The 25,575-nt window shown below is 40.8% G+C and overlaps 1 protein-coding gene across 4 annotated transcripts in view; it reads right to left on the minus strand.

The window, feature by feature from the left end:
* Positions 1–244: 244 nt before the first annotated feature.
* The window catches only part of FAM114A1 (family with sequence similarity 114 member A1), a 52,059-nt gene continuing 26,728 nt past the window's right edge, over positions 245–25,575 (minus strand). For 3 of the 4 annotated variants that reach the window (XM_073608833.1, XM_073608824.1, XM_073608841.1), the window contains exons 6-14: positions 23,609–23,743; positions 20,129–20,281; positions 17,157–17,280; positions 13,895–13,980; positions 13,456–13,623; positions 10,202–10,341; positions 9,465–9,537; positions 5,967–6,020; positions 246–1,788 (exon numbers count right to left, since the gene is read on the minus strand). In XM_073608833.1, coding sequence (XP_073464934.1) covers positions 1,693–1,788; positions 5,967–6,020; positions 9,465–9,537; positions 10,202–10,341; positions 13,456–13,623; positions 13,895–13,980; positions 17,157–17,280; positions 20,129–20,281; positions 23,609–23,743 — 1,029 coding nt within the window. In that variant the 3' untranslated portion in view covers positions 246–1,692. Of the gene's footprint in view, positions 1,789–5,966; positions 6,021–9,464; positions 9,538–10,201; positions 10,342–13,455; positions 13,624–13,894; positions 13,981–17,156; positions 17,281–20,128; positions 20,282–23,608; positions 23,744–25,575 lie in introns of all 4 variants that reach the window. The other variant, XM_073608850.1, reaches the window with a different exon arrangement.

Below are 25,575 nucleotides of genomic sequence, written 5' to 3' on the forward strand. Positions count from 1 at the left end.
CCAGTGGCAACCTGTGAAGCTCTGGTGAACTCCAGGCACAGGAGGGTTAAGGCAGTGCTGGGAAATAATGGTAGCCACACAAAATATTGACACTTTGGGCCCAATTTGGACATTTTCACTTAGGGGTGTACTCACTATTGTTGCCAGCGGTTTAGACATTAATGGCTGTGTGTTGAGTTAATTTGAGGGGACAGCAAATTTACACTGTTATACAAGCTGTACACTCACTACTTTACATTGTAGCAAAGTATCATTTCTTCAGTGCTGTCACATGAAAATATAGAAGAAAATATTTACAAAAATCTGAGGGGTGTACTCAGTTTTGTGAGATACTGTTTATATTTTGGCCTTTTTGGTACCTTTTCTGCATTATGTTGCCGCGGCGAGGTATGGCACTTCCGTGATTGCATCCGGCCCTTGACCCCCGCTGCCTTCTGGGACTGTGTGTTTCCCAGGAGACGACGGGACCATTCAGAAAGTGCCGCACGACTCGCACATGCACAGTAGAAAACCGGCTGTGAAGCCTGAAGGCTTCACAGCTGGTTACCCTTATTTGCAATGCCGGCGCCTGCACCCAAAGACGATGGACGGCTCGGCTTGGGGTGCCAACATTGTGGGCTCCCTGGACAGGTAAGTGCCATATTAAAAGTCAGCAGCTACAGTAATTGTAGCTGCTAACTTTTATTTTTTTTTTCTCCAGGCTGGAACTCCACTTTAGGTATTAAAAACATACCCTACATTCCAATGCAATATAGTTCTACTAAACATATTATTATAGTATTATTAAATGTTATTAATATTACAGTAGGTCGCTGTACATAACCCAAATGTAAAAGCATATTTTTTATCAGAGGCTCGACCTACAGTAGGTCGCTGTACATAACCTAAGCGCAGAAGCAAATTTAATTTAGAGGCTCTTCACAAAAGGCTGAGTTAAAAGTCTTGATCTGGCTATTTTTTCTATTATTGAGTCTCTCTCCCCCTGTTGCGACATTCTACATATATTTTACTTATTTTCCTCCGGGAGCACTGTAATACTCTTCTTTGCCTTCATGACATCATCATCTCCAAGGTCTTTAGTTCACTTAAACAAGGAACGACACAGAACACTCTCTAAGAACCCTCATCCTTGTTCTGGTGGAAACATGTCCTGCTCTGATTGACAGGGGAGGGGTGGAGGGTTATCAGCGGTAATGACTCTCTTCCCTATATTATGTAAAGGCACCACTGAATAGGGTGACAATTCTGCAGTGACTTCCCCTGCAGTACAAGAGTACCATGGACTGGCATATTCAGCAGATATTTATTCTTGAAAAGACAGCACTTTCATTACCTTAAAGGAGGACTACTTATTTGGCATGAACATTTTACATGCTGATTTTAAATTTTGGGTATAGTTGCAAAATATAAATTACGAGGTCTCTCAATATCATGCAGTCTAATTAATTGTTATTCAAAGCTAAACTGTTAGCATTCAGTGGTGTTCTACTTTCTGCAGATCAAACCATTAAATATCTAGACAAAATCATCAATTTTATGAAACACTTTCCAAAACCTTTGTTTAACTCTATGATGTGCAAATTTGCATACGGAGACAGCAGCAAGCCGTTCTGATTGGTTAAGTCACAGTCAACTGGAACAGTATTGTTAAGTTTTGCTGTGATTTAGCTCAGGTTGTAGTTGTAGATGGTGCTAGGCTTTAGAAGAGATTGCCTGAATGTGAGAGAATTGCAGTATGGGAAGCAGCAGCCGGAAAGCATCCTGGATATAAGTTGTGCTGTTATTTCCCTGGAAAATAAACACAGGTCGATCGTTTAGAACCTGCAAGGCATATTTAATGGGAAAAAATACAATAATGTGCAGTTCTCATAGTCACCTATACATTTTCACCTTTCACAAATAGAGTATTCAGACAATACATACTAATGGTTTGCTTCATTACTACATTTTTATTGTTTTTTTTTTATTGAAGTGTAATTTTACCTTCACATCTTAAAACTTTGCGATACAGATTACCTTACATAGTCTACAATGGCGCATGTTTTTTTAGTCATGCAATAATTAACTGGACTGAAAAAAACTAAACAATAGGCTCGATTAGCAAAGCTTTAAAACACAGGAATGGGTATCTTTATTTTAACTATATGACTGTAATTTTAAAAATCTCATTGGACTTAAAGGGGTTGTTAACGTTCGCTGTTTAAAAAAACAAAACAAAACAACAAACAAACATGGTATACTTACCTCCTCCATGCAAGGGTTTTGCACAGAGTGGCCCCGATCCTCCTCTTCTGGGGTCCCCCAGCGGTGCTCCCGGCTCCTACCCGCATTGAGTGCCCCCTCGAAAACCCGCTTTGCACTCATGCGGGTGTGCTCTCAAGTCTTGCTGCTGCGTCCACTGACACAGACAGCAGGACTCGGCCCCGCCCCCCCGGGTCACTGGGTTTGATTGACAGCAGGGGGTGCCAATAGCTCCTGCTGCTATGAATCTGTCCAATGAGGATCCGAGACATCGGCTGAAGCTGCTGGGCTCCTTCTCGTCGCTGGAAAGATCGAGTTCAGAAAAGTAAAAGGGGGGCTCTGGGGGGCTCCTGCACTACAGAAGGTTTTTCACCTTAATGCATAAAAGTGGTTGTAAACACCCACTTTGACAAAAAAAAAACAAACTAACACCTGCAAGACAAAGGCATAATGCGCTAGTATGCATAGCATACTAGCGCATTATGGAATACTCACCTGAGATTGAAGCCCTCGCTGCGGCGCCCGTACAGCGCTCCTGCTGGCGACATCACTCCCGGGGGTTACTTCCGGGTATCGCGGCTCCGGCGCCGTGATTGGCCGGAGCAGCGATGTCACTCCTGCGCATGTGCGCGGTAACGGCACACTCACTGAAGCAACAGCACATACGTGCCATTGCTTCAGTTTGTGTCAGTGCGCATATACTGATGATGTTGGCACATGCAAATACAGGGGATATCTCCTAAACTGTGCAGGTTTAGGCGATATCCTGAGTAGCTACAGATAAGCCTAATTATAGGCTTACCTGTAGCACAAAGTGGTCTGTAAGGGTTTACAATCACTTTAAGGTAAAAAACCATGAGGGTTTACAAACCCCTTTAAAAATAACTTTTTTTAAAAGACGAATGTTTATCCTGGTGTGTTAGCTTTGTGAATTGATATCCAAATCAGTGTTACCAACTCCAAGCACTCACCAAACACCTTTAAAAGGATCATTCACATTTTAAGAACAAATAATAAAAGTGCACATATTTTTGCAGAAAAAAAAAATGCATTTATTATTCTTACCTGTAGGTGCCTGGAAAACATTGCCCCCATAATCAGTGAATCAGGGGTACAATGTCAGGCTTCTGCAGACAAGCCCTGCAGCTTTCAGCCTGTATTTCCGATAGGGCACTCAGGTCCGGTCATGTGATCGGCTCCCAGTGGCTGGCTTCAGGGGAGAGGAGGGACAGCCGACAACAGATACCCTATAGTAAGCCTATGGGTGACGTCACCGCCTAGGCATTCTATCTGTTGTCGGCTCGCTCTCCTGATGTCAGCCTCTGGGGAGATCATGTGACCGGACCAGAGCACTCAGAGAATAATATGTATAAGCATCTTCCTTCTACTTTAATGACAAAATAAAACAGCACTGTATATGGAAAATTACATAAATTCCTGTAAAACAATATATTTTATGTAGTTTACATATACAGCACTACCTTTTTTATTATTAATATCACATATAAAAAGTCTTTGGTTTGAAGGATTTTATACGTGTATATATTGTGAAATGAGCCTAAAAGGTCATCAGATTCAGATATAAAAAATAAGGTAAATCAGATAAATATCATCATCTAGTTATGACACCTGAAGGTACCCTTAATATCTACAGCATATAGGCATTGTTTTAAATTTTAATAGACAGTTGAGATTTCCTTATCCTTGTCTCCCATCCTTTTGGTCTGTCTCTTGCCACCGCTATCCCTAAATTCAGAGCATGCAAACAGCATAGCAAGGACACAAAAATGCTCAATGTTTAGGTCTGAGGGTATGTCACCAAACAAAGCAACCTTATCAGATTGTGTCTATGGCTTGCGGAGATTTGTATAAAATCAACACAGTTTGCACTGTTTTATTAACCACTTGAGGTCCACGCTATAGCCGAATGACGGCCACAGCGCGGACCTGAATTTCCGGGAGGCCGTCATAAGACGTCCTCCCCTTTGCGCGCTCCCCGCACGCCCCCTGCAGGGCGCTTGCTGTGATCACCGAGTCACAGAGACTCGGGTGATCACCGATCCGAGTAAGGGGCTGATCCCGGACCCTTACCACGTGATCAGCTGTTAGCCAATGACAGCTGATCACGTGTGTAACCAAAAGCTCGGTAATCATTTTTTTTTTCTCCTCACGCTGACAGCGTTAAGAGAAAAAGAAGCCGATCACCGGCTTATGCTCAAAGGACATCGGTCCCGAAGAGGAAGGAGGCACATCTGCCTCCTCCTCTGTGCCTGCCAGTGCCACCTGCCATTGCAACTTGCCAGTGCCCACCAGTGCCACCTATCAATGCCCATGAGTGCCACCTATCAATGACCACAAGTGCCACCTATCAATGACCACCAGTGGTGCCAATCAGTGCCTCATCAGTGCCACCTAGCAGTGCTGCCTTTCAGTGTAACCTATCAGTGCCCATCACTGCCACCTATCAGTGCCATCTATTAGTGCCACTTCTCAGTGCCCACCAATGCCACCTATCAATGCCCTTCAGTGCCACCCATCAGTGCTACCTCTCAGTGCACACCAGTGCCGCCTATCAGTGCCCACCAATGCTGCCTATCAGTGCCCACCAGTGCCGCCTATCAGTGCCCACCAGTGCCGCCTATCAGTGCCCACCAGTGCCGCCTATCAGTGCCCACCAGTGCCGCCCATCAGTGCAGCCTCATCAGCGTACATCAATGAAGGAGAAAAATTACCTGTTTGCAAAATTTTATAAACAAAATATAAAAATATATATATTTTTTAACAAAAAAAATAAAAACTGCAGAGGTGATCAAATACCACCAAAACAAAGCTCTATTTGTGGGAAAAAAATATGATAAAAATTTCATTTGGGTACAGTGTTGTATGACTGCGCAATTGTCATTCAAAGTGCGACAGCACTGAAAGCTGAAAACTGGTCTGGATAGGAGGGGGGTTTAAGTGCCCAGTAAGCAAGTGGTTAAAGCCCAACTCCAGCCAAAACCTTTATTTATTTTTGGTGATATTACAAAACTTAAATTTAATTTAGATATGCTCACTCTTGTTGTTCAGAGGTTTCATTTTCCTGTTGCTTCAGCTGCTCCCCTCAGCCCTGGCCATGATACCCAGATCAGGGTGGCTCTTTTCCTTTGAACAGCTCTATGCAGTGTTTGTGGTGTGGTTTTTTAAGAACATGGGACTCAACAACTGCACCAAAATGCTTAGTAGGGGGGTTTTTGAGGTGCTTTTTTTTTTATTGCAGCTCCCATTCATTCCAATGGGGAGAAGTGTTTTTGTTTTGTTTTTTTAGCTGCTCCCCAAACAGGATTTGTTTCACCGCAACAGAATTGCACTGCCTCAGTGTGAAAACATTCACTGATTTTAAAAGGGAAGCATTTTTCTTGAGCTTTTCAGGTGCTTTTTTTTAACCCAGAAGCACTTGAATAACTCCTCGGTGTGAAAGGCCCCAAGGAGATCTTTTCCGGTTTCCTAGTCTGTTGACAGGACCCAAAAGGGAAATCTGCCTTATGTAGGCAGCAATAAAACCCTGTCAGAATTTCTAAACCTCTCTCATTCTACTAGAAACTTTGTTTTCAATGCTGATTTCCTGTCACTTTCTGTTCTGCCTAACACCTGCCAGAGAGAGGAAGTAAGGAGGAGATCTGTTCTCAGGGGTGATAAAAATGAGCCCAAAAACATTTTTACCGAGAAAGCGAATATGATCTTACCTCTAGCTGTATACTGTTAATCATAGGATTTAAGACTTCTGCCTTGAGCTTGCTCTGTAAAACAAACATTCAGTATTAACGCATCTTTCAATAATTACAGGCTGTAATATCAAACCGCACATCTAGTATTAACCTAAACAAATACAACTTAACTAGAACATGGACTCCTAACCAAAAACAATTAAACAAAATACTGTGAAGAAAAGTACCACCTTAAAGGGATAAAATAGAGCATTTTCGTGTGACCGTCTCAGGGCTGGTTCACGCAGGAGACCAGGCCGCAGTAAAAGCAGGTGATTGAGCCTAAGTTTTACTGCTCCCGACCAGCAATCTCTACAAAGCCAATGCAGCCAATTACGGCTGTACCCATGTTGTGTTCCTGATGCTTTCTGACCACGGCAAAAGTTAAAACGGCATGTCACATTCAGCAAGTGGTACCACCAGTGTTCATTTTGTGGATTAAAATATTTTCGTTGACAAAATTAACACTAAAATACAACTAAAACTAAAAATGGCATTTTGGTCAAAAGACTATGACTAAATCGAATTCTGACGTCAAAATTTCCCTTTCCCTCCCCTCCTGCAGAAATAACTGTTGTTATTTTCAGGCATTCGCCGGTCTTCCTTAATTTTATGTGCCCAGTGTATCTGTGCTGTATTTCCCAGCTCTGCTCAGTGCTCACATGACCAACCGCCTTCCCCCTCCTCTCCTTTCCTCCTCCTGCCTGACGTCAGCAGGGGTATCTTGGCCCCTCCCGCTGTAGCTGTCAGATCAGGAGAGGGAGTAGCGGCCGGTCACATGAGCACCAAGTGGCGCTAGGAAATACAGTATAGAATGGCATTTTTTTAATAAAACAGATACACTGGGCACATAGCATTAAGGAAGACAGGTGAGTGTCTGAAAATAACACAGTAGGGTTACAACTACTTTAAATGATACATTACAATTTAACTAAACCCATTCGATTTTAGACAACTAAAATGTACTGGAGATTTAGGTAAACTAAAATACGACGAAAACAATTCAGATGATGAAATACGACTAAAACCAAAATGGCTTTAGTCAAAAGACTATGACTATACTTCTGATCCAGGGCATATCTTGTCTAGCCTGGATGACGCATTATTAGAGCTAGCTGAACCGCTCCTTAGAGGTTGCCTTGGACAGCGCAATTCACCTGATTAGACCTATCCCCTAGCCTCCGATGGATCATGGTCTCTATTATTTTTCCTTTGCAACAATGATCATTGGTGTGAGTGTTCATCTACACTGTCCTAGGGGAAGCAAAGGTACGTGTCTGAAGTAGAGGGTTCTCCCCCTCTCTATTTTTCTTTTTACCCCTTTTTTTGTTTTTTTGTGTTCTTGAATATATGTTTATCCTAATTATGAAAACTGGCCGCATTTACCTGTAACCTTATCATATGACACATTTTCTCTAGTGGTAATCTCCCCCTCTCCCTCCTGGTTTGGAGACGGGGTCAACATATGTACAATGCACTGTTCCTGTTTGTTTGCTTTTTGTGCCCCCCTCCTCTGCCGAGGGCCTGGACTAAGACTAAATCGAAATTTGACGTAAAAATTAACACTGTCAAACGTGACCAATTCAAGTGAATGGGGCCACGCCACAACTATTATTATTCTAATAATAATAATAATATAACAGTTTGCGCAGTGCTTTACAACATGAGGGCAGACAGTACAGTTGGATGGATTGAAGGGGGGGATAGACTATGTAGAGGCAAGCCAATGAGAAGGGATTTGCAGTAGTCGAGGCGAGTGAATTAAGAGCTTTGTAGTGTCATTGGTTAGAAAGGGGCATATTTTGGCGATGTTGCAGAGCTTAAGGTAGCAAGATTCGGACAGTGTTTGGATGTGGGGCTTAAAGCGTTCAGAGTCCAGGACTACACCTAGGACCTTGGCATGCAGAGATGGGCTGATAGTTGTGCCATCGATTTTGACAGAGATCAGAGGAAGGGGCACGTGGTGGAGGAAAATTTATAAGTTCAGTTTTGGATAGATTGAGTTTGAGGTGTGACATCCAGACTGATATATCTGTTAGTAATCCAAGCATTGGTTTGTCATTTTGAGGGCTTAAGGAAGTTTTCTGCCAAACACCCTCTAAAAAGTGATCCACAGCAGACCACCTTTTGGACAGGTGGCAGTATAGCCGCACAAGAAGCCCTTCATGCAGCCTTTTTTCAACCAGGGTGCCTTCTGGTTTCTTCAGGGGTGCCTTGGCAAAACGGCTAAAAATTGCCCCCTATTGCCCAAAAATTGTCAATAAGCCAACAAGTGGATCAAGCCTGTCTTGTTACACTAACCACAGGTTTTTATTGTGCATCATTACAATTTTGGGCACTGTGAGGTCCAGCCACTGCCATCCTAACAACTGCTGATGTAATTGGTTGAAAAGGAGGATGTCAGGTACCTGCATCATTGTTTGCCCCTCTCCATCAGCACTAGGGTCCCATTAGCTGAATGAGGGAGAAGAGGAACACTGGAATACTAGTCAGTACCAGTGTGCAAAGGTATATTTGTTTTGTAAATGTGGGGAGGTGCAGGACTTGCGCTATGAAAAGGGAATTGGGGTGGTGGATTTATGCTCAGAGGGGAAATTTGAGGGGTAGAGGATTTGTGCCAAGAGGGATGATTGTTTTTTTTTTTTTTTTTGTTCTTTTTTTTGGGGGGAGGGGGGGGGGGGAATTTGAGGAGAGAGAAGGTTTGAGTTGGGAGGAGGATTGGGGTGGCAAGGATTTGTGCTGGCAGAGGGGGATTTCAGCGGGGGGGAGGGGGGTCTGTACAGGGATGAGGGGCAATTTATGCTTAGTGGGTAAGCATGCAGATTAGTGCTCAATTTTTTTTGTTGACACATAATGCTCACTCATACAACTTAGGGGGTGCAGTTTGGCATGTTTGCCCTGAGCGCTAGATAACCCTGTCCTGGCACTGTTCTTATGTGATAAGCAAACATTGTTGTCTCTATGTACACATATAATGTAAATATGCATAGAAACACGTTTTCTTTAAAGTGACGCTAAATTCTGCTTTAAAGTATACCTTTATTGCTCTCAGCCTCCTCCAAATCTCCAGACTCCTTGTCTTTGTTGCTGTGATCTGACATATTGTTTGGGGTGGTTAGATTCATTCTCCATAGTCCCACTAAATGTAGAAACATTGCTACCCTCTCTTGCTCAATTCTGAGATGGACTATAGACTATGAACTATGGGGTTTGCAGTGTGCATAGACCAGTGCACTTGACCGCTGATGAACTAACATGCATCGCTTGTTCCAAAGAAAGGGAAACTCGGGGAAAAGGAGAGGTTCGGGAGCTCATGGAAGACATTACAAGGAGGCAGAAAAACACTGAGAAACAATTTAATGGAAAATAGATTGCAGGGCCATTAAAGGGGGTTGAAAAATATGGATATTGTTTAGTGCCACTTTAAATATCAAATATTTCCTTGAAACCGAAAGATAATCCATACTGAATACTCACCCCAACAGTGGTCAGACAGCCAGTAAACCTTTTTGATAAGGATGTTACTTCTTTACACATAGCACAGGTTAACCTAAAAGAACATGCACAGAAATGTAACATTAAGAGCTATTGTGAGACATTTGCTGAAATCTCATAATCTGGGATATTATTTTTGGAGCCCCTCTTTCTCTGACATCTTGGCTTGCAATGGCTATCCCATAATGAATATTGCGCAATGCAGGTGGTATTCAGGCAGAGCTGTATTCATGATAAAGGTCTGGCCTTTTGGCAGACAAAAGTAGAAAACAGCAACAGAATGAAGTTGAAGCAGAGGAGAAGGAAACAGAAAAGCTGGGATAAGATACAGAATGGTAGCATATGTCAACAGCATGCGTCACAATACTATAAAGAACCTATATATAGATGTACTTTGTAGAATATACAGCATATTGTTGTCTAGTGATATCAGGGCCACCCTTTGCATATAATTCTGCTGCATTGAGGATTTAGGGACACTACCTTAAAAGAACATGTCTGACCAGATAAGAGGCATGAAGGTAACAGAGCCAGCCATGGACATGGAAGGAGCCAAGTGGTAACATTATTATATACATGTAAGAATTCTGTATCTTTATAAAGTTTACATGTAGCATTCTCATCTATCCTGTTTATTCAAAGAGATCTATGATGGGAAACCTGTATCTAATATCTACCCTACCTACATTATAACATTAAAACACATCCGGTCCACTCACTTTGTTAAGACAACAGCTTGGTCCTTCACTGGCTTTTCTATGTCCTGTCCATGAAGAATCAATTCCGCCACTTTATGAAGCTGTTCAATGCAGCGAGCGGTGATTTCAGCCAGACTTTCAATAGACGTCATGTACACGTCCTGAACAAAAGAGAAAAAGGGTAGAGCCAATAATGCCATCTACTTTCAGGTTCACAGTAAAAGCAATTTCTTAATGTTTCAAATAGATCTTCGCAAACTTTTCAAACTTCATTATATGACCAAAGAGCCTAGGTATTATAAATTAAGCAGATCTCTGCTGAATATAAATGTATTTTTTTAGATTAAAGATTTTTCTCCAGGTCAGTGCTTCACTTTACAAAAGCCAGAGAAATCCAAGCAAAAACCATTAAACTGGTTGCTGTCTAAACTGGCCCCAGTATATCTATGTATGCATGTGAAATATGGACTTTAGAGTGTAAATTCCTTGAGGGCAATATACACATATATATATATATATATATATATATATATATATATATATAAAATCTCTCCTTGCAAAAGTATTCACCCCCTTGGCATTTTTCATGTTTTGTTGCCTCACAACCTGGAATTAACATGGATTGTTTGAGGATTTGCATCATTTAATATACAGAACATGCCCACAACTTTGAAGATGTTTTTATTTTTTTTTTATTGTGAAACAAATAGGACAAAACAACAGAAAAAGTCAATGTGCATAACTATTCACCCACCTAAAGTCAATACTTTGTAGTGCCATCTTTTGCAGCTATCACAGCTCCAAGTCACTTTGGATAAGTCTCTATCAGCTTGCCACATCCTACCAATGGGATTTTTGCTCATTCCTCCTTGCAAAACTGCTCCAGCTCCTTCAAGGTGGATGGTTTGCGCTTCTGAACAGCAATCTTTAAGTCTGACCACAGATTTTCTATTGGATTGAGGTCTGGGCTTTGACTAGGCTATTCCAACACGTTTACATTTTCCCCTTAAACCACTCAAGTGTTGCTTTAGCAGTGCGTTTGGGGTCATTGTCCTGCTGGAAGGTGAACCTCCGTCCTAGCCTCAAATCACACACAGAGTGGTACAGTTTTTTTTCAAGAATATCCCTGTATTTAGCACCATCCATCTTTCCCTCAAACCTGACCAATTTCCCAGTCCCAACTGCTGAAAAACATCCCCACAGCATGATGCTGCCACCACCATGTTTCACTGTGGGGATGGGGATCTTTGGGTGATGTGATGTGTTGGATTTGCGCCAGACATAGCGTTTTTTTTGATGGCCAAAAAGTTTAATTTTAGACTCATCAGACCAGAGCACCTTTCTCCATACATTTTGGGAGTCTCCCACATGCCTTTTCGCAAAATCAAAACGTGCCATTTTGTTTTTTGCTGAAAGTAATGGTTTTCTTCTGGTCACTCTGCCATAAAGCCCAACTGTATGGAGTGTACAGCTTATTGTCGTCCTATGTACAGATACTCCAGTCTCTGTGGTGGAACTCTGCAGCTCCTCCAGGGTTATCTTAGGTCTCTGTGCTGGCTCTCTAATTAATGCCCTCCTTGCCCGGTCCGTGAGTTTTGGTGTGCGGCCGTCTATGGCAGGTTTGCTGTTGTGCCATGTTCTTTCCATTTGGTTATGATAGATTTGATGGTGCTCCTAGGGATCATCAAAGATTTGGATTTTTTTTTTTTTATAACCTAACCCTGACTTGTACTTCTCAACAACATTGTCCCTTACTTGTTTGGAGAGTTCCTTGGTCTTCATGGCAGTGTTTGGTTAGTGGTACCGCTTGCTTAGGTGCTGCAGCCTCTGGGGCCTTTTAAAAAAGGTGTGTATGTGTAATGAAAGATCATGTGACACTTAGATTGCACACAGGTGGACATCATTTCACTAATTATGTGACTTCTGAAGGTAATTGGTTGCACAAGAGCTTTTTATGGGCTTCATAACAAAAGGGGGTGAATACATATGCACATGCCAATTATCAGTTTTTTTATTTCAGAAAAATAGTTTTATGTATATATTTTTCTAATTTTACTTCACCAACTTAGACTTTTGTGTTCTGATCCATCACATACAACTCAGATTAAAAAAAATTGAACTAAAGGCTGTGATGTAACAAAATAGGTAAAACGCCAAGGGGGTGAATACTTTTGCAAGGCACTATTATATATCATACACGTGTGACGTTGTACCCAAACAAAATTGACGTACTTTTTTTCCCACAAATAGAGCTTTCTTTTGGTGGTATTTGCTCAAAACTGCGGTTTTTATTTTTTGCGGTATAAACAAAAAAAAAAAAGACCGACAATGTTGAAAAAAAATATATATTTTTTTACTTTTTGCTATAATAAATATCCCCCAAAAAGTTTTTAAAAAACAAAAATTTCTTCATCAGTTTATGCCAATATATATTCTTCTATATATTTTAGCAATAAGCATATATTGATTGGTTTGCATAAATGTTATAGCGTCTACAAACTATGGCAAAGATTTATGGCATTTTTATTGTTATTATTTTTTCACTAGAAATGGCGGTGAGCTGCGATTTTTAGCGGTACTGCGGCGGACAGACAAATATGCACTAAGTTTACCTTGAAGAATGTATGCTGTTTTGAAGGCAAAGGGTGATCACACCAAATATTGTTTTAATTTGGATTTCTCTTCTGTTCATTTACTTTCCAGGAGACAGATCATGTGTTCCTACTAAGTAGGAACAATGATCTGTCTCCTCCCCCAGTCAGTCACATCCCCATACAGTTAGAATCACTCACGAGGGAAACATTTAACCCCTTGATCGCCCCCCAGTGTTAACCCTTTCCCTGCCAGTGACATTTACACAGTAATCCGTGCATATTTATAGCACTGATCGCTGTATAAATGTCAATGGTCCCAAAAAGGTGTCAAAAGTGTCTGTGAACAGCAATTTTCAAGTCTTGCCACAGATTCTGAATGGGATTTAGGCCTTGACTTTGGCTGGGCCATTTTCTCTTTCTATACACACACACACACACACACACACACACACGAGTGGTGGGGGAAACCACATGCGATTCAGACAGAAATTGCACTGCATTCAATTTTTTTGCAGAGCGATTTGCTTCTTTTGTATGGACACAAATTTCACCGCAAAGAATCGGTACTTGGTATCGAATGTATCCGTACTCATACTCCCCCAACAAAAAAAAACAGGTATCGGTGCAACCCTGGTATAAATACTACACCAGTATGCCCATCTTATGATATATAATGTTTACTTCAGTGGTGATGCCTTTCTGTTGTTCAGCTAGAAGTTCTTCATTGCTTTCTTTAGGATCTTCTTTCACAAGCTCTGTCACCTCCTGGCCATCTGTCTCCAGGTCCTTTGGCGGTTCTTCCGAGCGCATGCTTTCTGAAGACAACCAATCATGGGCTTTCTTCCTGGCCTGCAAAGAGGAATGCACTAAAAGATTGAACTAGATATCTTTTTAGATACCAACATATAAATAAATGTGAAATGAAAATGAAAGAGAAAGCATTGCTAAAGTTCACAGGACAATCAGGAAAAACTGAAATGATTAGAAAAGACATAGAACAGGATTATGATCATACTACTAAGAAAAGAGAAAAAGTCAAGAAGCCTAAATTGCAAATATACTGCAGTTATAAGAATTAAGGTGTCAAAATATATCCATATAGAAGAAAAATAGAACTGACCTTATTTAGCTTGTCAGGTGTAGCAGCAACATGGAGCTCAAATAATAATTCAGTAAGCATACTGGCAAACTCTTCTTTCTCTTCCTCTGCACAGAAAAAAAAAAAAAAGGATTGGAATTAGTTAAAAGATATTGCATTATTGTTTTTGAAAAGTATCTCACAGGCAGATAAATCTCAATCTCTGTTATTTATATCATAATCCTACGTTACACAAATTAGTAGAATCACGCCTTCATTTATGTGCCCTTCGGTTATCTCCGTTCATTATAGAGATGAAGCTGTCAAAGTGGCTTAGGAACACGGATGTAAAGATTTTAGATATTCTGTGTATAAGAGGCATCTGATAGCAAGGATGCATAGAATATCACCCGTGTGTATTAGTGGATTGTAGACATGTGCAGAACAGAAAAATCTGTTTTGTTTTGAATAGATTCGTTATGTTACTCATTTAGTTTCATTGATTCGTTTCGGAATTCATTTTGTTTAGTTTATTAAAGTTTCTAACGAATTCAACATTTTCAGAACAATTCGAATCGATTGAAAAATGATCAACCGATTAGAATCCTGTGAGAAGAATAGCTGGTTGTTAAGAAACAGGCCGGGAAGCCAGCGGCGTGTCCTTAACAAAGGATGACTCATCAGCCGCCAGCGGGCTTCCCCGTTGAGAGCTGAAATGTACACAAAACAATGCCAACAATGAAAAATTCAGAAAAAAATAAAAAAAAAAATATATATATATATATATATATATATATATATATATATATATATATATATATATATATATATATATATATATATATATATATATATATATATATATATATATATATATATATATATATAATAAAAAACAGCATGGGGACCCCCCCACAATCCATATCAGGCCCTTAGGGTCTGGTATGGATTTTAAAAAGGGACCCCAATGCCAAAATAAAGTAGAAAAAACGGCGTGCCCCCCCCCCCCCAAAAAAAAATTCATACCAGACCCTTATCCGGCCAGGAAAGGGGGGGGTGGACGAGCGAGCGGCTCTGCCCCACCCTACCCCAAAGCACCTTGTCCCCATGTTGATAGAGACAATGAAGTACCCATATCCATTCACCTAAAAAGTGAGTAAATACATAACACGAGTTTTTTGACAATTTCTTTATAAAAAAATAAAATAAAAATAAATGTCCCCCCCCCCCGGTGTAGATCCATCCTTAATCACACCGCACGCTGCCCTGCCAGACCCCGCAACAAAAAGAAAAAAAAACCCCACGGACACATCGAAGGTTCCGTCTGCCTACTCCACCATCCAACATTTCTATAGCTAAGGGACGGAGTTACCGGAGGACATCAGTGGGTGACCCTGCCCCCTTGTGACATCACCGACCCAGCATGCCCCGTCCTGAAACAAATTGCATATGTTTAGTGGATTGTGTAGAGGTTTTTTCTTCTTTGCACAGACTTCAGGTGGTCCTATAGTAGAGACGCTAGAGACAAGCCTGTACATTAATATACCATCAATTTCACAGGTACACTTTCACACACTTTTGTGGCATCCTTGTCCGATTATCTGATTTCACCTGGACCCTAATAGAGACTTTTTATGTCTTTAGGCAGGGGGATGTAAACAGACGTGTGTCTATTTACATCGGATTACCTTAAATTTATCACGTTCAGCTCTGAAAAAACAGAAAGGTACGCAACGCAAACTTTTCTTTTTTTTTTTACCTAGAAGGACTTGGATTGGCTGCAGCCGCTGATCCAGAAATCTTTTCCAGCATGTCCCTTCAACAGAAGTCGATCAAATAATTGGCTTCTGTTGAGCAGAGACTGCTACACACTGATTGAAATTTGTCCGGTCCCTGCTGATCCAGCCGAACTCTGATCAGGGTATGGCCAGATTAAGGCTAGCCATGCTGGCTACTGTATTCAATCGTGGCTGCTTGAATACCTGAGCAAGTGACTGCATCGAATAGGTTGCAGTCATTGTTTGGGCGATAATTTTCCTCCCAGGTCCCTCAATTTTTCATTTGAAGTTTGTTAAATTAGAACTATAGGCAACATTTTTTTTTTCAGATTTATTTTGGCAATCTGTGCCCTATTGCAGAGATTTCCCTTTACTTCCCGCCTCATAGCCAAACAGGAAATGAGAGGAAATCCCTGCAAAATAAGGGAATTCCTTGGGTACCTCCAGATCACCAGAACTAGTGTCCCCATTGGAACATTTTCCCTTCTATTACTTTTCTAGAGAACCCAAAATTTGTGGATTTTTCTTTTGCTTTCAATGATAATAGTAAACAGGACCTATAGGAGAGGGTGAATCTCCTTAATAGGGACACAGACAGCAATAAAAACTGACAGGTGTTCTAACCTATCTCTACTCTATCCAAAACTAAAAAAAAAAGTTTTGCCTTTAGTTATACTTTAAGCCAGGTGGTGCTGACAGGGCAAATCAGAAGCTCAAATTTTGAGCCATGTATGGACAGCTTAAAGCAGCGATCAGCTGAATTTTGATCCATGAGTGGGCACCCTGGTTGTACACAATTCGATCTATGAATTGACCAGTGTGCAACCAGCCTGTTGCCGGATATAGCTGGCGGCACTAATCGTTCAGGAAAAAGGCAACACTAATAATTGTGTTCTGCTGTCAGGGAAGGCTCCCCGCCAGCAGAAGACAATAGCGTTGTGGGAGGGATTTCCCCAACAACACTGAGTCCCGGTTCACACTGGTGCGATGCGGGAAACCCTGCAATTTAGTGCCGGTTCCCACATTGCGCCTCTCACACTGGTTCACCTTGATATCTGCGAACCGCTGGGGGTATCAATGTAAAGTTAATGACACCACCAGATTGGTTCGCAGATCGCAGTGCGAACTGTGAAATGGTGCAGGAATCGGATCACATAGGTGTGCAGACCAAAAAAAGTCTCCTGCACCATTTTGGTGCGAATGCAATGCGATTTGAGCCATACAGTTTGTATGGCTGAATTTGCATCGCACAGACATCACATGTAAACTGCATAGCAATGCGGTGTGAGTCACATGCGATGTCTGTGATCGCACAAGTGTGAACCCAGCCTCACTGTGCAATGGGGGAATCAAGCTATTTACTTTCTTTCCACCTGTGGTTGAAGGAATAAAAACTGCTTCATCTGCAAGCCATAGAGCACTTAGTGTGCACAATTGGACATACTCAATACAGCAGTGCAAATAATAAAATTACAAACTGTTGCAATGTTCTGTACTGTATAGGGCAGGACCTTAAAAAAAAATACCTTCTTTGCTAGATTCTTCTCCATTGTCAAAGTCTTTCTGAAGGAAAATCTCTTTGATTGCGATAAGTTCTGCTTTTAGTGTTTCCAGGTGTTCCTCATTTAATGATGATAAGTATGCTTGGACCTGTAGGGACACATGATCACTATTCAAGTATTTTATATTTTTTTGTACATTTGAACATTTTCAGCATTAACAACAAAATAAAGTCAGACAACTGCACCTGGCCTCTGAAAATTCACACCGTTGTTAGACATAACAAAATTTTTGACAGACATCAGAAAAAGAAGAGTACAGAAATATAAAATATCAGGAAGATCTACATAGTTAGTTATTTTAGTAAAAAATACATACAGTGTGGTAGACATGGCTACTTATGGATATAAAAGAAAAAAAAAAAAACTCAGCTTGTGATTCTTTTCTGACATCAGATCTGGCAAAGTCCTCCACTCTCCCTGTCAGACACCTCTCATCTGTACAGACAATATGCTGAACAGTGCCTGCCATCAATGGCATGCTAACTTCCTATATAGTCAGCACCCCAACTATGGTGCTTTAACAATCAAGACTTAGCACCCTAATAAATAAGCATATATTTTGTGAGGGATGACATGCTGTCCGCACAGTTTAAAACAACACAAGTGTCAGGAAGAACATGGAGCGAATAGCATTTCTCCACAATGAGGAAACAGATAACAATAAAGATACAAAAAAGAAGGGAAAAAACAAAACAAAAAAAAAAAAACACCCGCACCTGGATGCACAAGCGATGATGCCAATGTGTGCAGCTGCTGTCTATTATGTCCAGCAAAGGGTTAATCAATATTAATCTCAAGCAGCGCTTGCTATACCATATGAATATGCCAATATGTACTCCAATTAATAAACTGTAAACATCAATGGTGAATATTGCACATTGGTGACAAAGAATTAAAAATAAAGTGACATAGTGCAGGAAAAATGCAATCTTGAGTGATTCGTGCTTAATCCCAAGGATCCTGCTGTATATTCCATCACGTGCGGTAATGGCTACACACTGCACTAACCAGATGTCGGTGACTCCCTTCGCCTTAAAGCAGGGCTGCTTCTGAAGACATCGCTAATTGATGACGAAACGCGTCAAGCTGGTGTTCCCATGCATCACTTCCAGCCCAGCAAGTGGATCATATGCCAGAGCATAGTATACTCCACGGGGCCGATTTTTGAGGATTATCATTCTATTCGTTTTTTTAAACCCGTTATTTTAAAATAAACATATATCTAAGGAATTTTACACTATGGGAGACTGTCTATTTATTTTCTACTGGCCTAAACCACACTGGGGAGAAGTAAGACTCCCTGAGAGTCACAGGAGATATCAGGAACCATGGGACAGGTCCCTCTAGAGACCTAAAAGCCTTGTTGACTCTCCTTGCTGTAAGCCAAGGGAGTGGCCGACATCTGGTGAGTGTGGCGCATAGTCATTACAGCATGTGGTAGAATATACAGGGGGATCCCAGGGATTAAGGACGAAGTACTCAAGATTGCACTAAAGACTTTTTTTGCTCTTTTACTGCACTATGCCACTTTATTTTGAATTCTTTGTTACCAATGTGCAATATTCACTATTGGAGTTTACAGCTTATTAATTGGAGCATGTATTAGCATATTTATATGGTATAGCAAGCGCTGCCTGCAACAATAAAGATACATTTTCTAGCAGTGAGTGAGAGAGAGAGAGAGAGAAAATTGAGTAATGTCTGTGATACTTTTATTTATTTGCACGAACATCCAATTTTTCAGGACAAGCTTTCAGGGTATGTCCCCTTCTTCAAGGTCCCAGCAGTACCGATTCCCCTCTAGCAGAGTGAGGAAAGTCTAGACTCTCTTTCATGATTTAATTGCTGTTATTGTCCCCATCATAAACATTTTTCATTGTCTGTAGAGATGATGGTTATCAAAAGGAGACACAGGGGCACAAACAACATCTAAAACCTGAAGTTCTACCCTTTCCACTGTGTATTCAAAACTATCTGGACTGGCATTGCGCTCTTCCTCCTGTTAGCAGGGATGGAGAGCACACAATTATCCAACGAATGGGAGTATATAAAATGTAACTTACTACAAAGGACGTTATGATTGCTGGATCTCTGTTGTGACAAAAATTATGCATATTCTGGTTTATATGGGAGTTAAGCCTAAACAATGTGTAGCTTCCATCATTATTTTTAATATTTAGTACCAATGCAAAATAATTAGACTTAAACTGTAACTCCACTTTTGTTGGGGAAAAAAGCAAATAATAAAAAAAAAAAAATATATAGCATATACAATTACAACGCAAGTCATATTGTAATTGAATGTTCTTAAAAATTACCTTTCCATTTCAATCTGCAGCTCTGGAATTTTATGTAAAATGCAATGCAACATTGCTACCTGGAGGTGTTCTGTACACAGAATGTGTACAGAACCCCCCCAGATATGCAATTTCCTGCTTATGTGATTGGCTCACCGATTTTCCCACAAGTGTGCACTAAGTCCGATTTCAGGCACCCCCTGCAACAAAAATGTCATTTTTGGTGTGATATGCCCAATAGGAAATCACGTCTAAAGCGATGCATGTCCTGCAATTTTCCTCATTAGAGCCCTGCAGGTGAAACATCTGGTTGATATTAGACTCGCTTGCACATGGGCACAGACAAACACACAGGGATTTCTTCAGAATAACAAAAGGTAGGAATCTGCAACAAAGTTTGTTAAAATCCTTGTAATGTAGATCACCCAGAGGGGAATAATTTTTTTTTCCTCAACAAAAGTGGAGTTACTCTTTAAAGCTGCTGTAAAACAAATGAAACAGGCAAACTTAATTGGATTTGTTTCAAATTGTCATTCACAAAAGATGGCAGAAGAAGCATTTAAAAAAAAAAAAAAAAAAAAAAAAAAATCACATTGATAACTAGGTGAGCTATAAAACAGGATCACTCTCATATGTTACCTTTGTCTCACTTTCGTTGGACAGTATTTCCAAAGCCTCCAGGTGTGACAGTCCCTGATACTCATCAAATAACATTCCATAGTGCGCCGTCCTCTCATCTGACACCTGCTCAGACAGTCTCTGCTTCTCCTTTTCTTTAGCTTCCCGTAACATCTACCATGTAAGAATCATAACATGAAGCAAATCAATAAGAAAAAAAAATTTTTCTTCCATTCTACATTTTTTTTTCTTAAAAAGAATGCAAGAGCCATAACCCAAAATTTAATCCTGTGAATATTATTCACAACAGTCAGAAGGTATAGCCAAACCATTTCACGGACTCACAAATTTCCCTTCATCTGGGTTTGTATGCTGGCAATAATGTAGGATACTACTGGACAATGAAAATTAAGAAATTCCAGCACAGTTTGCCTTTGGAGAGGCACATCTTAGGTTGTGCCTCTGTCATGCTTTTATACAGACTTTTCAGACTGCTTGAGGGACTTTCAGACTGCTCGATGGTCCCCATGAGCACCCTGGTCGATAGGGAGTTGCCTCCAAGTATTGTAAACGATATTCATCCTAATATACACCTGTGACTTCAGTGCCCCACCAACACATTTTTTTACAATTTTTTAAAAAGTGGAGAACAGGCAAGGCATGAAGTGTTAATATACCACTTCATGTCACTGACCGTAAGCCACATGATGTATGGATGGTGTTTGTGTGCAGAAATGACCCAAGCCTCACCAATAAATATTTTATGTTATTTACCTGTTAGTTTCAACATTGGTTTTGTTTCTCAGACTGGGCTACATGGAGATGAAATCACTTAATTACCCTCTAAAGACCTGGTGCCCAGCGTGCGGTCCTTTGGCACATTTTGTGTGCCCCTCGGACCCCCTGCGTTTCCCTAATGCCCTTTTATAGCAGCAATTTCTAGCAGTCTCATGTAATATGTCCCCAGTCTCTGACAGTCTCCTTCAGCATGTATGCAGTCTCTGACCATCTCTTGTATCAGCTCTGCAGTCTCTGACCATCTCTTGTATCAGCTCTGCAGTCTCTGACCATCTCTTGTATCAGCTCTGCAGTCTCTGACCATCTCTTGTATCAGCTCTGCAGTCTCTGACTATATTCTGTATTATTCCCACAGTCTCTGTCCATTTCTTATCTCATGCCCCTAGTCTAACTATATCTGTTTGTGTGTCTGCTGTCTCTGACACTGAATATTGACAGTATTTTATGTCTGGCCTTTTGGTGACGTTGAGGGCTGCATTTGAGGCCCCCTATATCAACAACGTTGACCATTACTGCCCTAAAGTGTTTCAATTTCTCTGCAGCAAAGAGATGTAATCATACATGTGTAGACTCATAGGACCGGCGAGTTTGCAGGTATGTTTTGACCAACATTTTAATGGAAATCTCTTGCTTAGATAGACATATTTTTGAACCAGCAAATGGAAACATTACATTTCCGGTCTACTTTAGGTTGTCTTCTAGTTTTAGGGCTTGATTGACTGGCTTATAAATTCTGCAAAAATGGAAACCTGTCAGAGAAAAATATGAGCGTGGCCAAGGCTGACGTGTTTTTATAGATAAAACCTTTGGTTAATGGCATCTAGTGAGTCATATAACAAGTAATCAGCCCAAAGAAAAAAAGAAAAGTTTACAACCGCTCTTCTTGTGTTGTACAGAGGTTTGTCATATACTAATATTAATATCAGTTTTACTTACTTATCATACAAACTGCTGCTGTTCTATAAATCATTTGTACTTTATTCTAATCGAGTGTCATATTGTTACATACACCCCTTTTTGTGACCCAGGTAATACCAGCATGGGGCTTCATGAGAGTTTCCTAACTAGCTGGTTTATTTGAGCCCATTAGGGACGGCTGACATGTGACGTGTGTCAGTGTTTTCTAATTCATTTTGTTGCATGTTAGAAGATGGAATAGCCCATGTACATTTCATATGTAGTATGTGCTGTTTACCCCATTTATGAACTTTATATATACGATTTGGGGAAATATCCCCTCATTTTCTGTCCCATAGACTCGACATAAAGATAGAGGAAATCTCCAGAAATTGTTCCTAGAACCCAGTGACCCCAATTGATAGATTTCCCCTTACCTCTTATTCCGGGGACAACTCTAAAATCTGACAATGACAAACAGAGGAGTAAATCTTTCCAATAGGGGCAATTGGGTCTAACCTTTTCCCACTTTATCCAAAACTAAAAAGGCCTACCTACTTGCTTCAAGTCACTAAGACATGATTAAAATGATCAGGATGACATCCCTGGTGCTTGAAACATTAACAGGTTTCCTGTGAATTTTCCATTTCTTTATATAATTTATTTCAGGTACTTCTATAGCTCCAACAATTTACACAATGCTTTACATATATACAGTATCTGACAAAAGTGAGTACACCCCTCACATTTTTGTAAATATTGTATTATATCTTTTCATGTGACAACACTGAAGAAATGACACTTTGCTACAATGTAAAGTAGTGAGTGTACAGCTTGTATAAGTGTAAATTTGCTGTTCTCTCAAAATAACTCAACACACAACCATTCATTTCGAAACAGCTGGCAACAAAAGTGAGTACATCCCTAAGTGAAAATGTCCAAATTGGGCCCAATTAGCCATTTTCCCTCCCCTAGTTTTTTTTTAGCTAGGCACAGGGCAAACTGTACAAGAGCACAGCTTTATTCACCTAATCAGACTCTGTTATTGCTGAGGATTGATAAGATGCAAGTCTCCAATAGGCGCTTTTAGGCAGGGTACTCATTTTTGTAATTTCATCTGTGCTTGTCACAGAAGAATGCTGTACCCATGTATATTATTCTTCTCCACATCCCACCAAAGCATGTCCCTGATCGATAAATCAATACAATATTGTATACAACGTTGATACTTCCTAAAAATACAAGCTAAAAGTGCAGTCCGCATATAGTATGGCCTGGTGTATACAGTACTTGAGTCTATCTTTAGTATATTATGTGTGTCTAAAGCAGCTTTAGGCTCCATTCACATGCGCGTCTCCAAAGTTGCACGATTTCCAGTGTGACTTTGATGCAACTTTGATCCGACTTTACATTTTCTGGACCAAAGTCACATCAAAAGTCGCACCAAAGTAGTGCAGGCACCTTTTCAAAATTGCTGCGACTTTAAGCCACACTGATCTGAACGGGTGCCATTCCAAACAATGGACTGTGACTTGTCATGTCCAAAGTCGCATCACAAGTCGCACAAGTGTGAATGGCTATTTGCAGTTTGAGTGTGAGGAAGGGTTAGACCCTCTGAACATTTCCACTTTGACAGGTAGTGAGAGAATAAAATATACTGATTGGGGCCATAGAGTAGGAAAAAAAATGCATTCCTTCTCATATTATTTCCTTTTTAAAAGTGTTTATGAAACAAGTTAAAATGTTTAGTGAAAAGTCATAACAGAATTAATTCTACATTTCTATATTTCAACAGAATTGGTATACCTGTGATAAAGATACTGTCCTCTGCATAAGTATTTTCGTTTTCTTAAAGCCGGGGTCACTTTCTGCGAGTACATTCATTGTCTTCTTACCTATAAATTCCAAGGCATCCAGACCGCCGCTGAGAACAGTTTTACCCTAGAAGATTTTACCAAGGTTACAACAATAATGGTGTGCTAAAGTCTTTAGAATCTACTTTAAGGCCTGTTTCACACCTATACATTTTTTAGTGCATTTTCAGTTTTGCTGAAACACAGTACAGTCCATTTAACATGGTTTCCTATGGATGTAGTTCACATCTGTGCATTTTATGGAAAAGGACCAGGGTTTTTTTTTCTGGTTTTCGGTTCCATAGATGTCAATGGTTTGAAGATGTGTACTGAAAAAAAAACAACGCAAAATGCACCTGAAATATGCAAACTGCAACCTGCACAAGTGTGAATCAGGCCAGTAAATGAAACCTGTATGAAAAATTGGATATTTAGGTTTCAGTGTTAAGCAGGGTATATACATTACATGGACCGAAAATCGGCCAGTTCAGCATGAGTGTTAGTGTGTACCGCTGGCTGTTCAACAGAAGTGGATCTAACAGCCAACTTCTGTCAAGTGGTCATTGCCATTAGAATGCCAGCATTTTGATCAGTGCATGCAGCCAATGACAGCAGTGTTGATCTGTAGATTCTGACGGGGGGATTCCAGCTGTCAGAATACAACAGAACAGGAGGAGAGATCCTTGCACCAACATGGTTTGTGTTGATACGGGAATCAATCAGTATTTTTTCATTCAACCTGCTGGTTGAATTAAAAAAACAAAACTGAACTTGTTTATCCTGCTTTAGAGACCAAGGTCTGTATTTTGTCTGGATCTGACTCAGAACAAAGTGTGATACTGTAGACATTACTGCAGTGTTAGGAATTAGTTTAAGGTAGTGTTTCTTAACCTTTTTCCAGTCAGGGCGCCCTTGCAAAGTTTTCAGTCTCAAAGCACCCCAGTCTAAGGCTTGGTTGACATTATCATGTGTTGGGGAATGTGCGCAAAATTGAGCGCGCTCCCAACAAACATACATATGTGCTGCTCTTTAGCAGACGAATAGGGGAGGTGTCATTAATTCTTAATGGTACCCCCACGCATTGGCAAACAGTGCATTTTGTGTGTGGTGCAATTTTAAAAACGGGGTCAGGGACTTCTTTTACTGTGTTTATGTGGGTAGGGAAGCCCATTGAAATGAATGGGCTGCTCTACACGCAGCTGCACAGATGTGAACAAAGGGCTCGTTCACGTGTGAGGTTGGAGGGTGGTAAAATCCATGTGGTTGAGCTGCATTTTTACCTCCCCCAACTGCTCCCCCTTTAGCTGCAGTGCCAACAGCCAGGGATGTACACTTGCTGTGGCTGGAAGTATATCCTTGGTGAATGGGGCCTTGATGCAACCGACCCGCAATCGCCTGCATTGAAGGAGCCATAAAAAGGCATACATACTGTACATACACACACACACACACACACACACACACACACACACACACACGTTTTTTTTAAATGCAGTATAGTACCTGCATTCGCACCAGGCACTGCATTGCTGGGTACTGCTCTGTAGGGGGGAGGTAAAGCGCTTAGGACTCAGAAAGCCCCCTCCCCCTTCCACTACTTTCATTTCACTGTCTGAACAGGCTCCTGCTGTGTGGGAGCTCAGTCGGATCTGACAGCCTCTCAACCAGGATGCTGCGGAACCCCTAACAACCTCAGGTGGCACCCCAGGGTTCCGAAGCACCCCCAATTGAGAGATTTTGGTTTAGATACAGTGGGGCAAAAAAGTATTTAGTCAGCCACCAATTGTGCAAGTTCTCCCACTTAAAAAGATGAGAGAGGCCTGTAATTGTATCATAGGTATACCTCAACTATGAGAGGCAATATGTGGAAACAAATCCAGACAATCACATTGTCTGATTTTTGAAAGAATTTATTTGCAA

The sequence above is a fragment of the Aquarana catesbeiana genome, linkage group LG01, assembly GCF_042186555.1.
Source record: "Aquarana catesbeiana isolate 2022-GZ linkage group LG01, ASM4218655v1, whole genome shotgun sequence".
NCBI classification, from domain to species: Eukaryota; Metazoa; Chordata; class Amphibia; order Anura; family Ranidae; genus Aquarana; species Aquarana catesbeiana.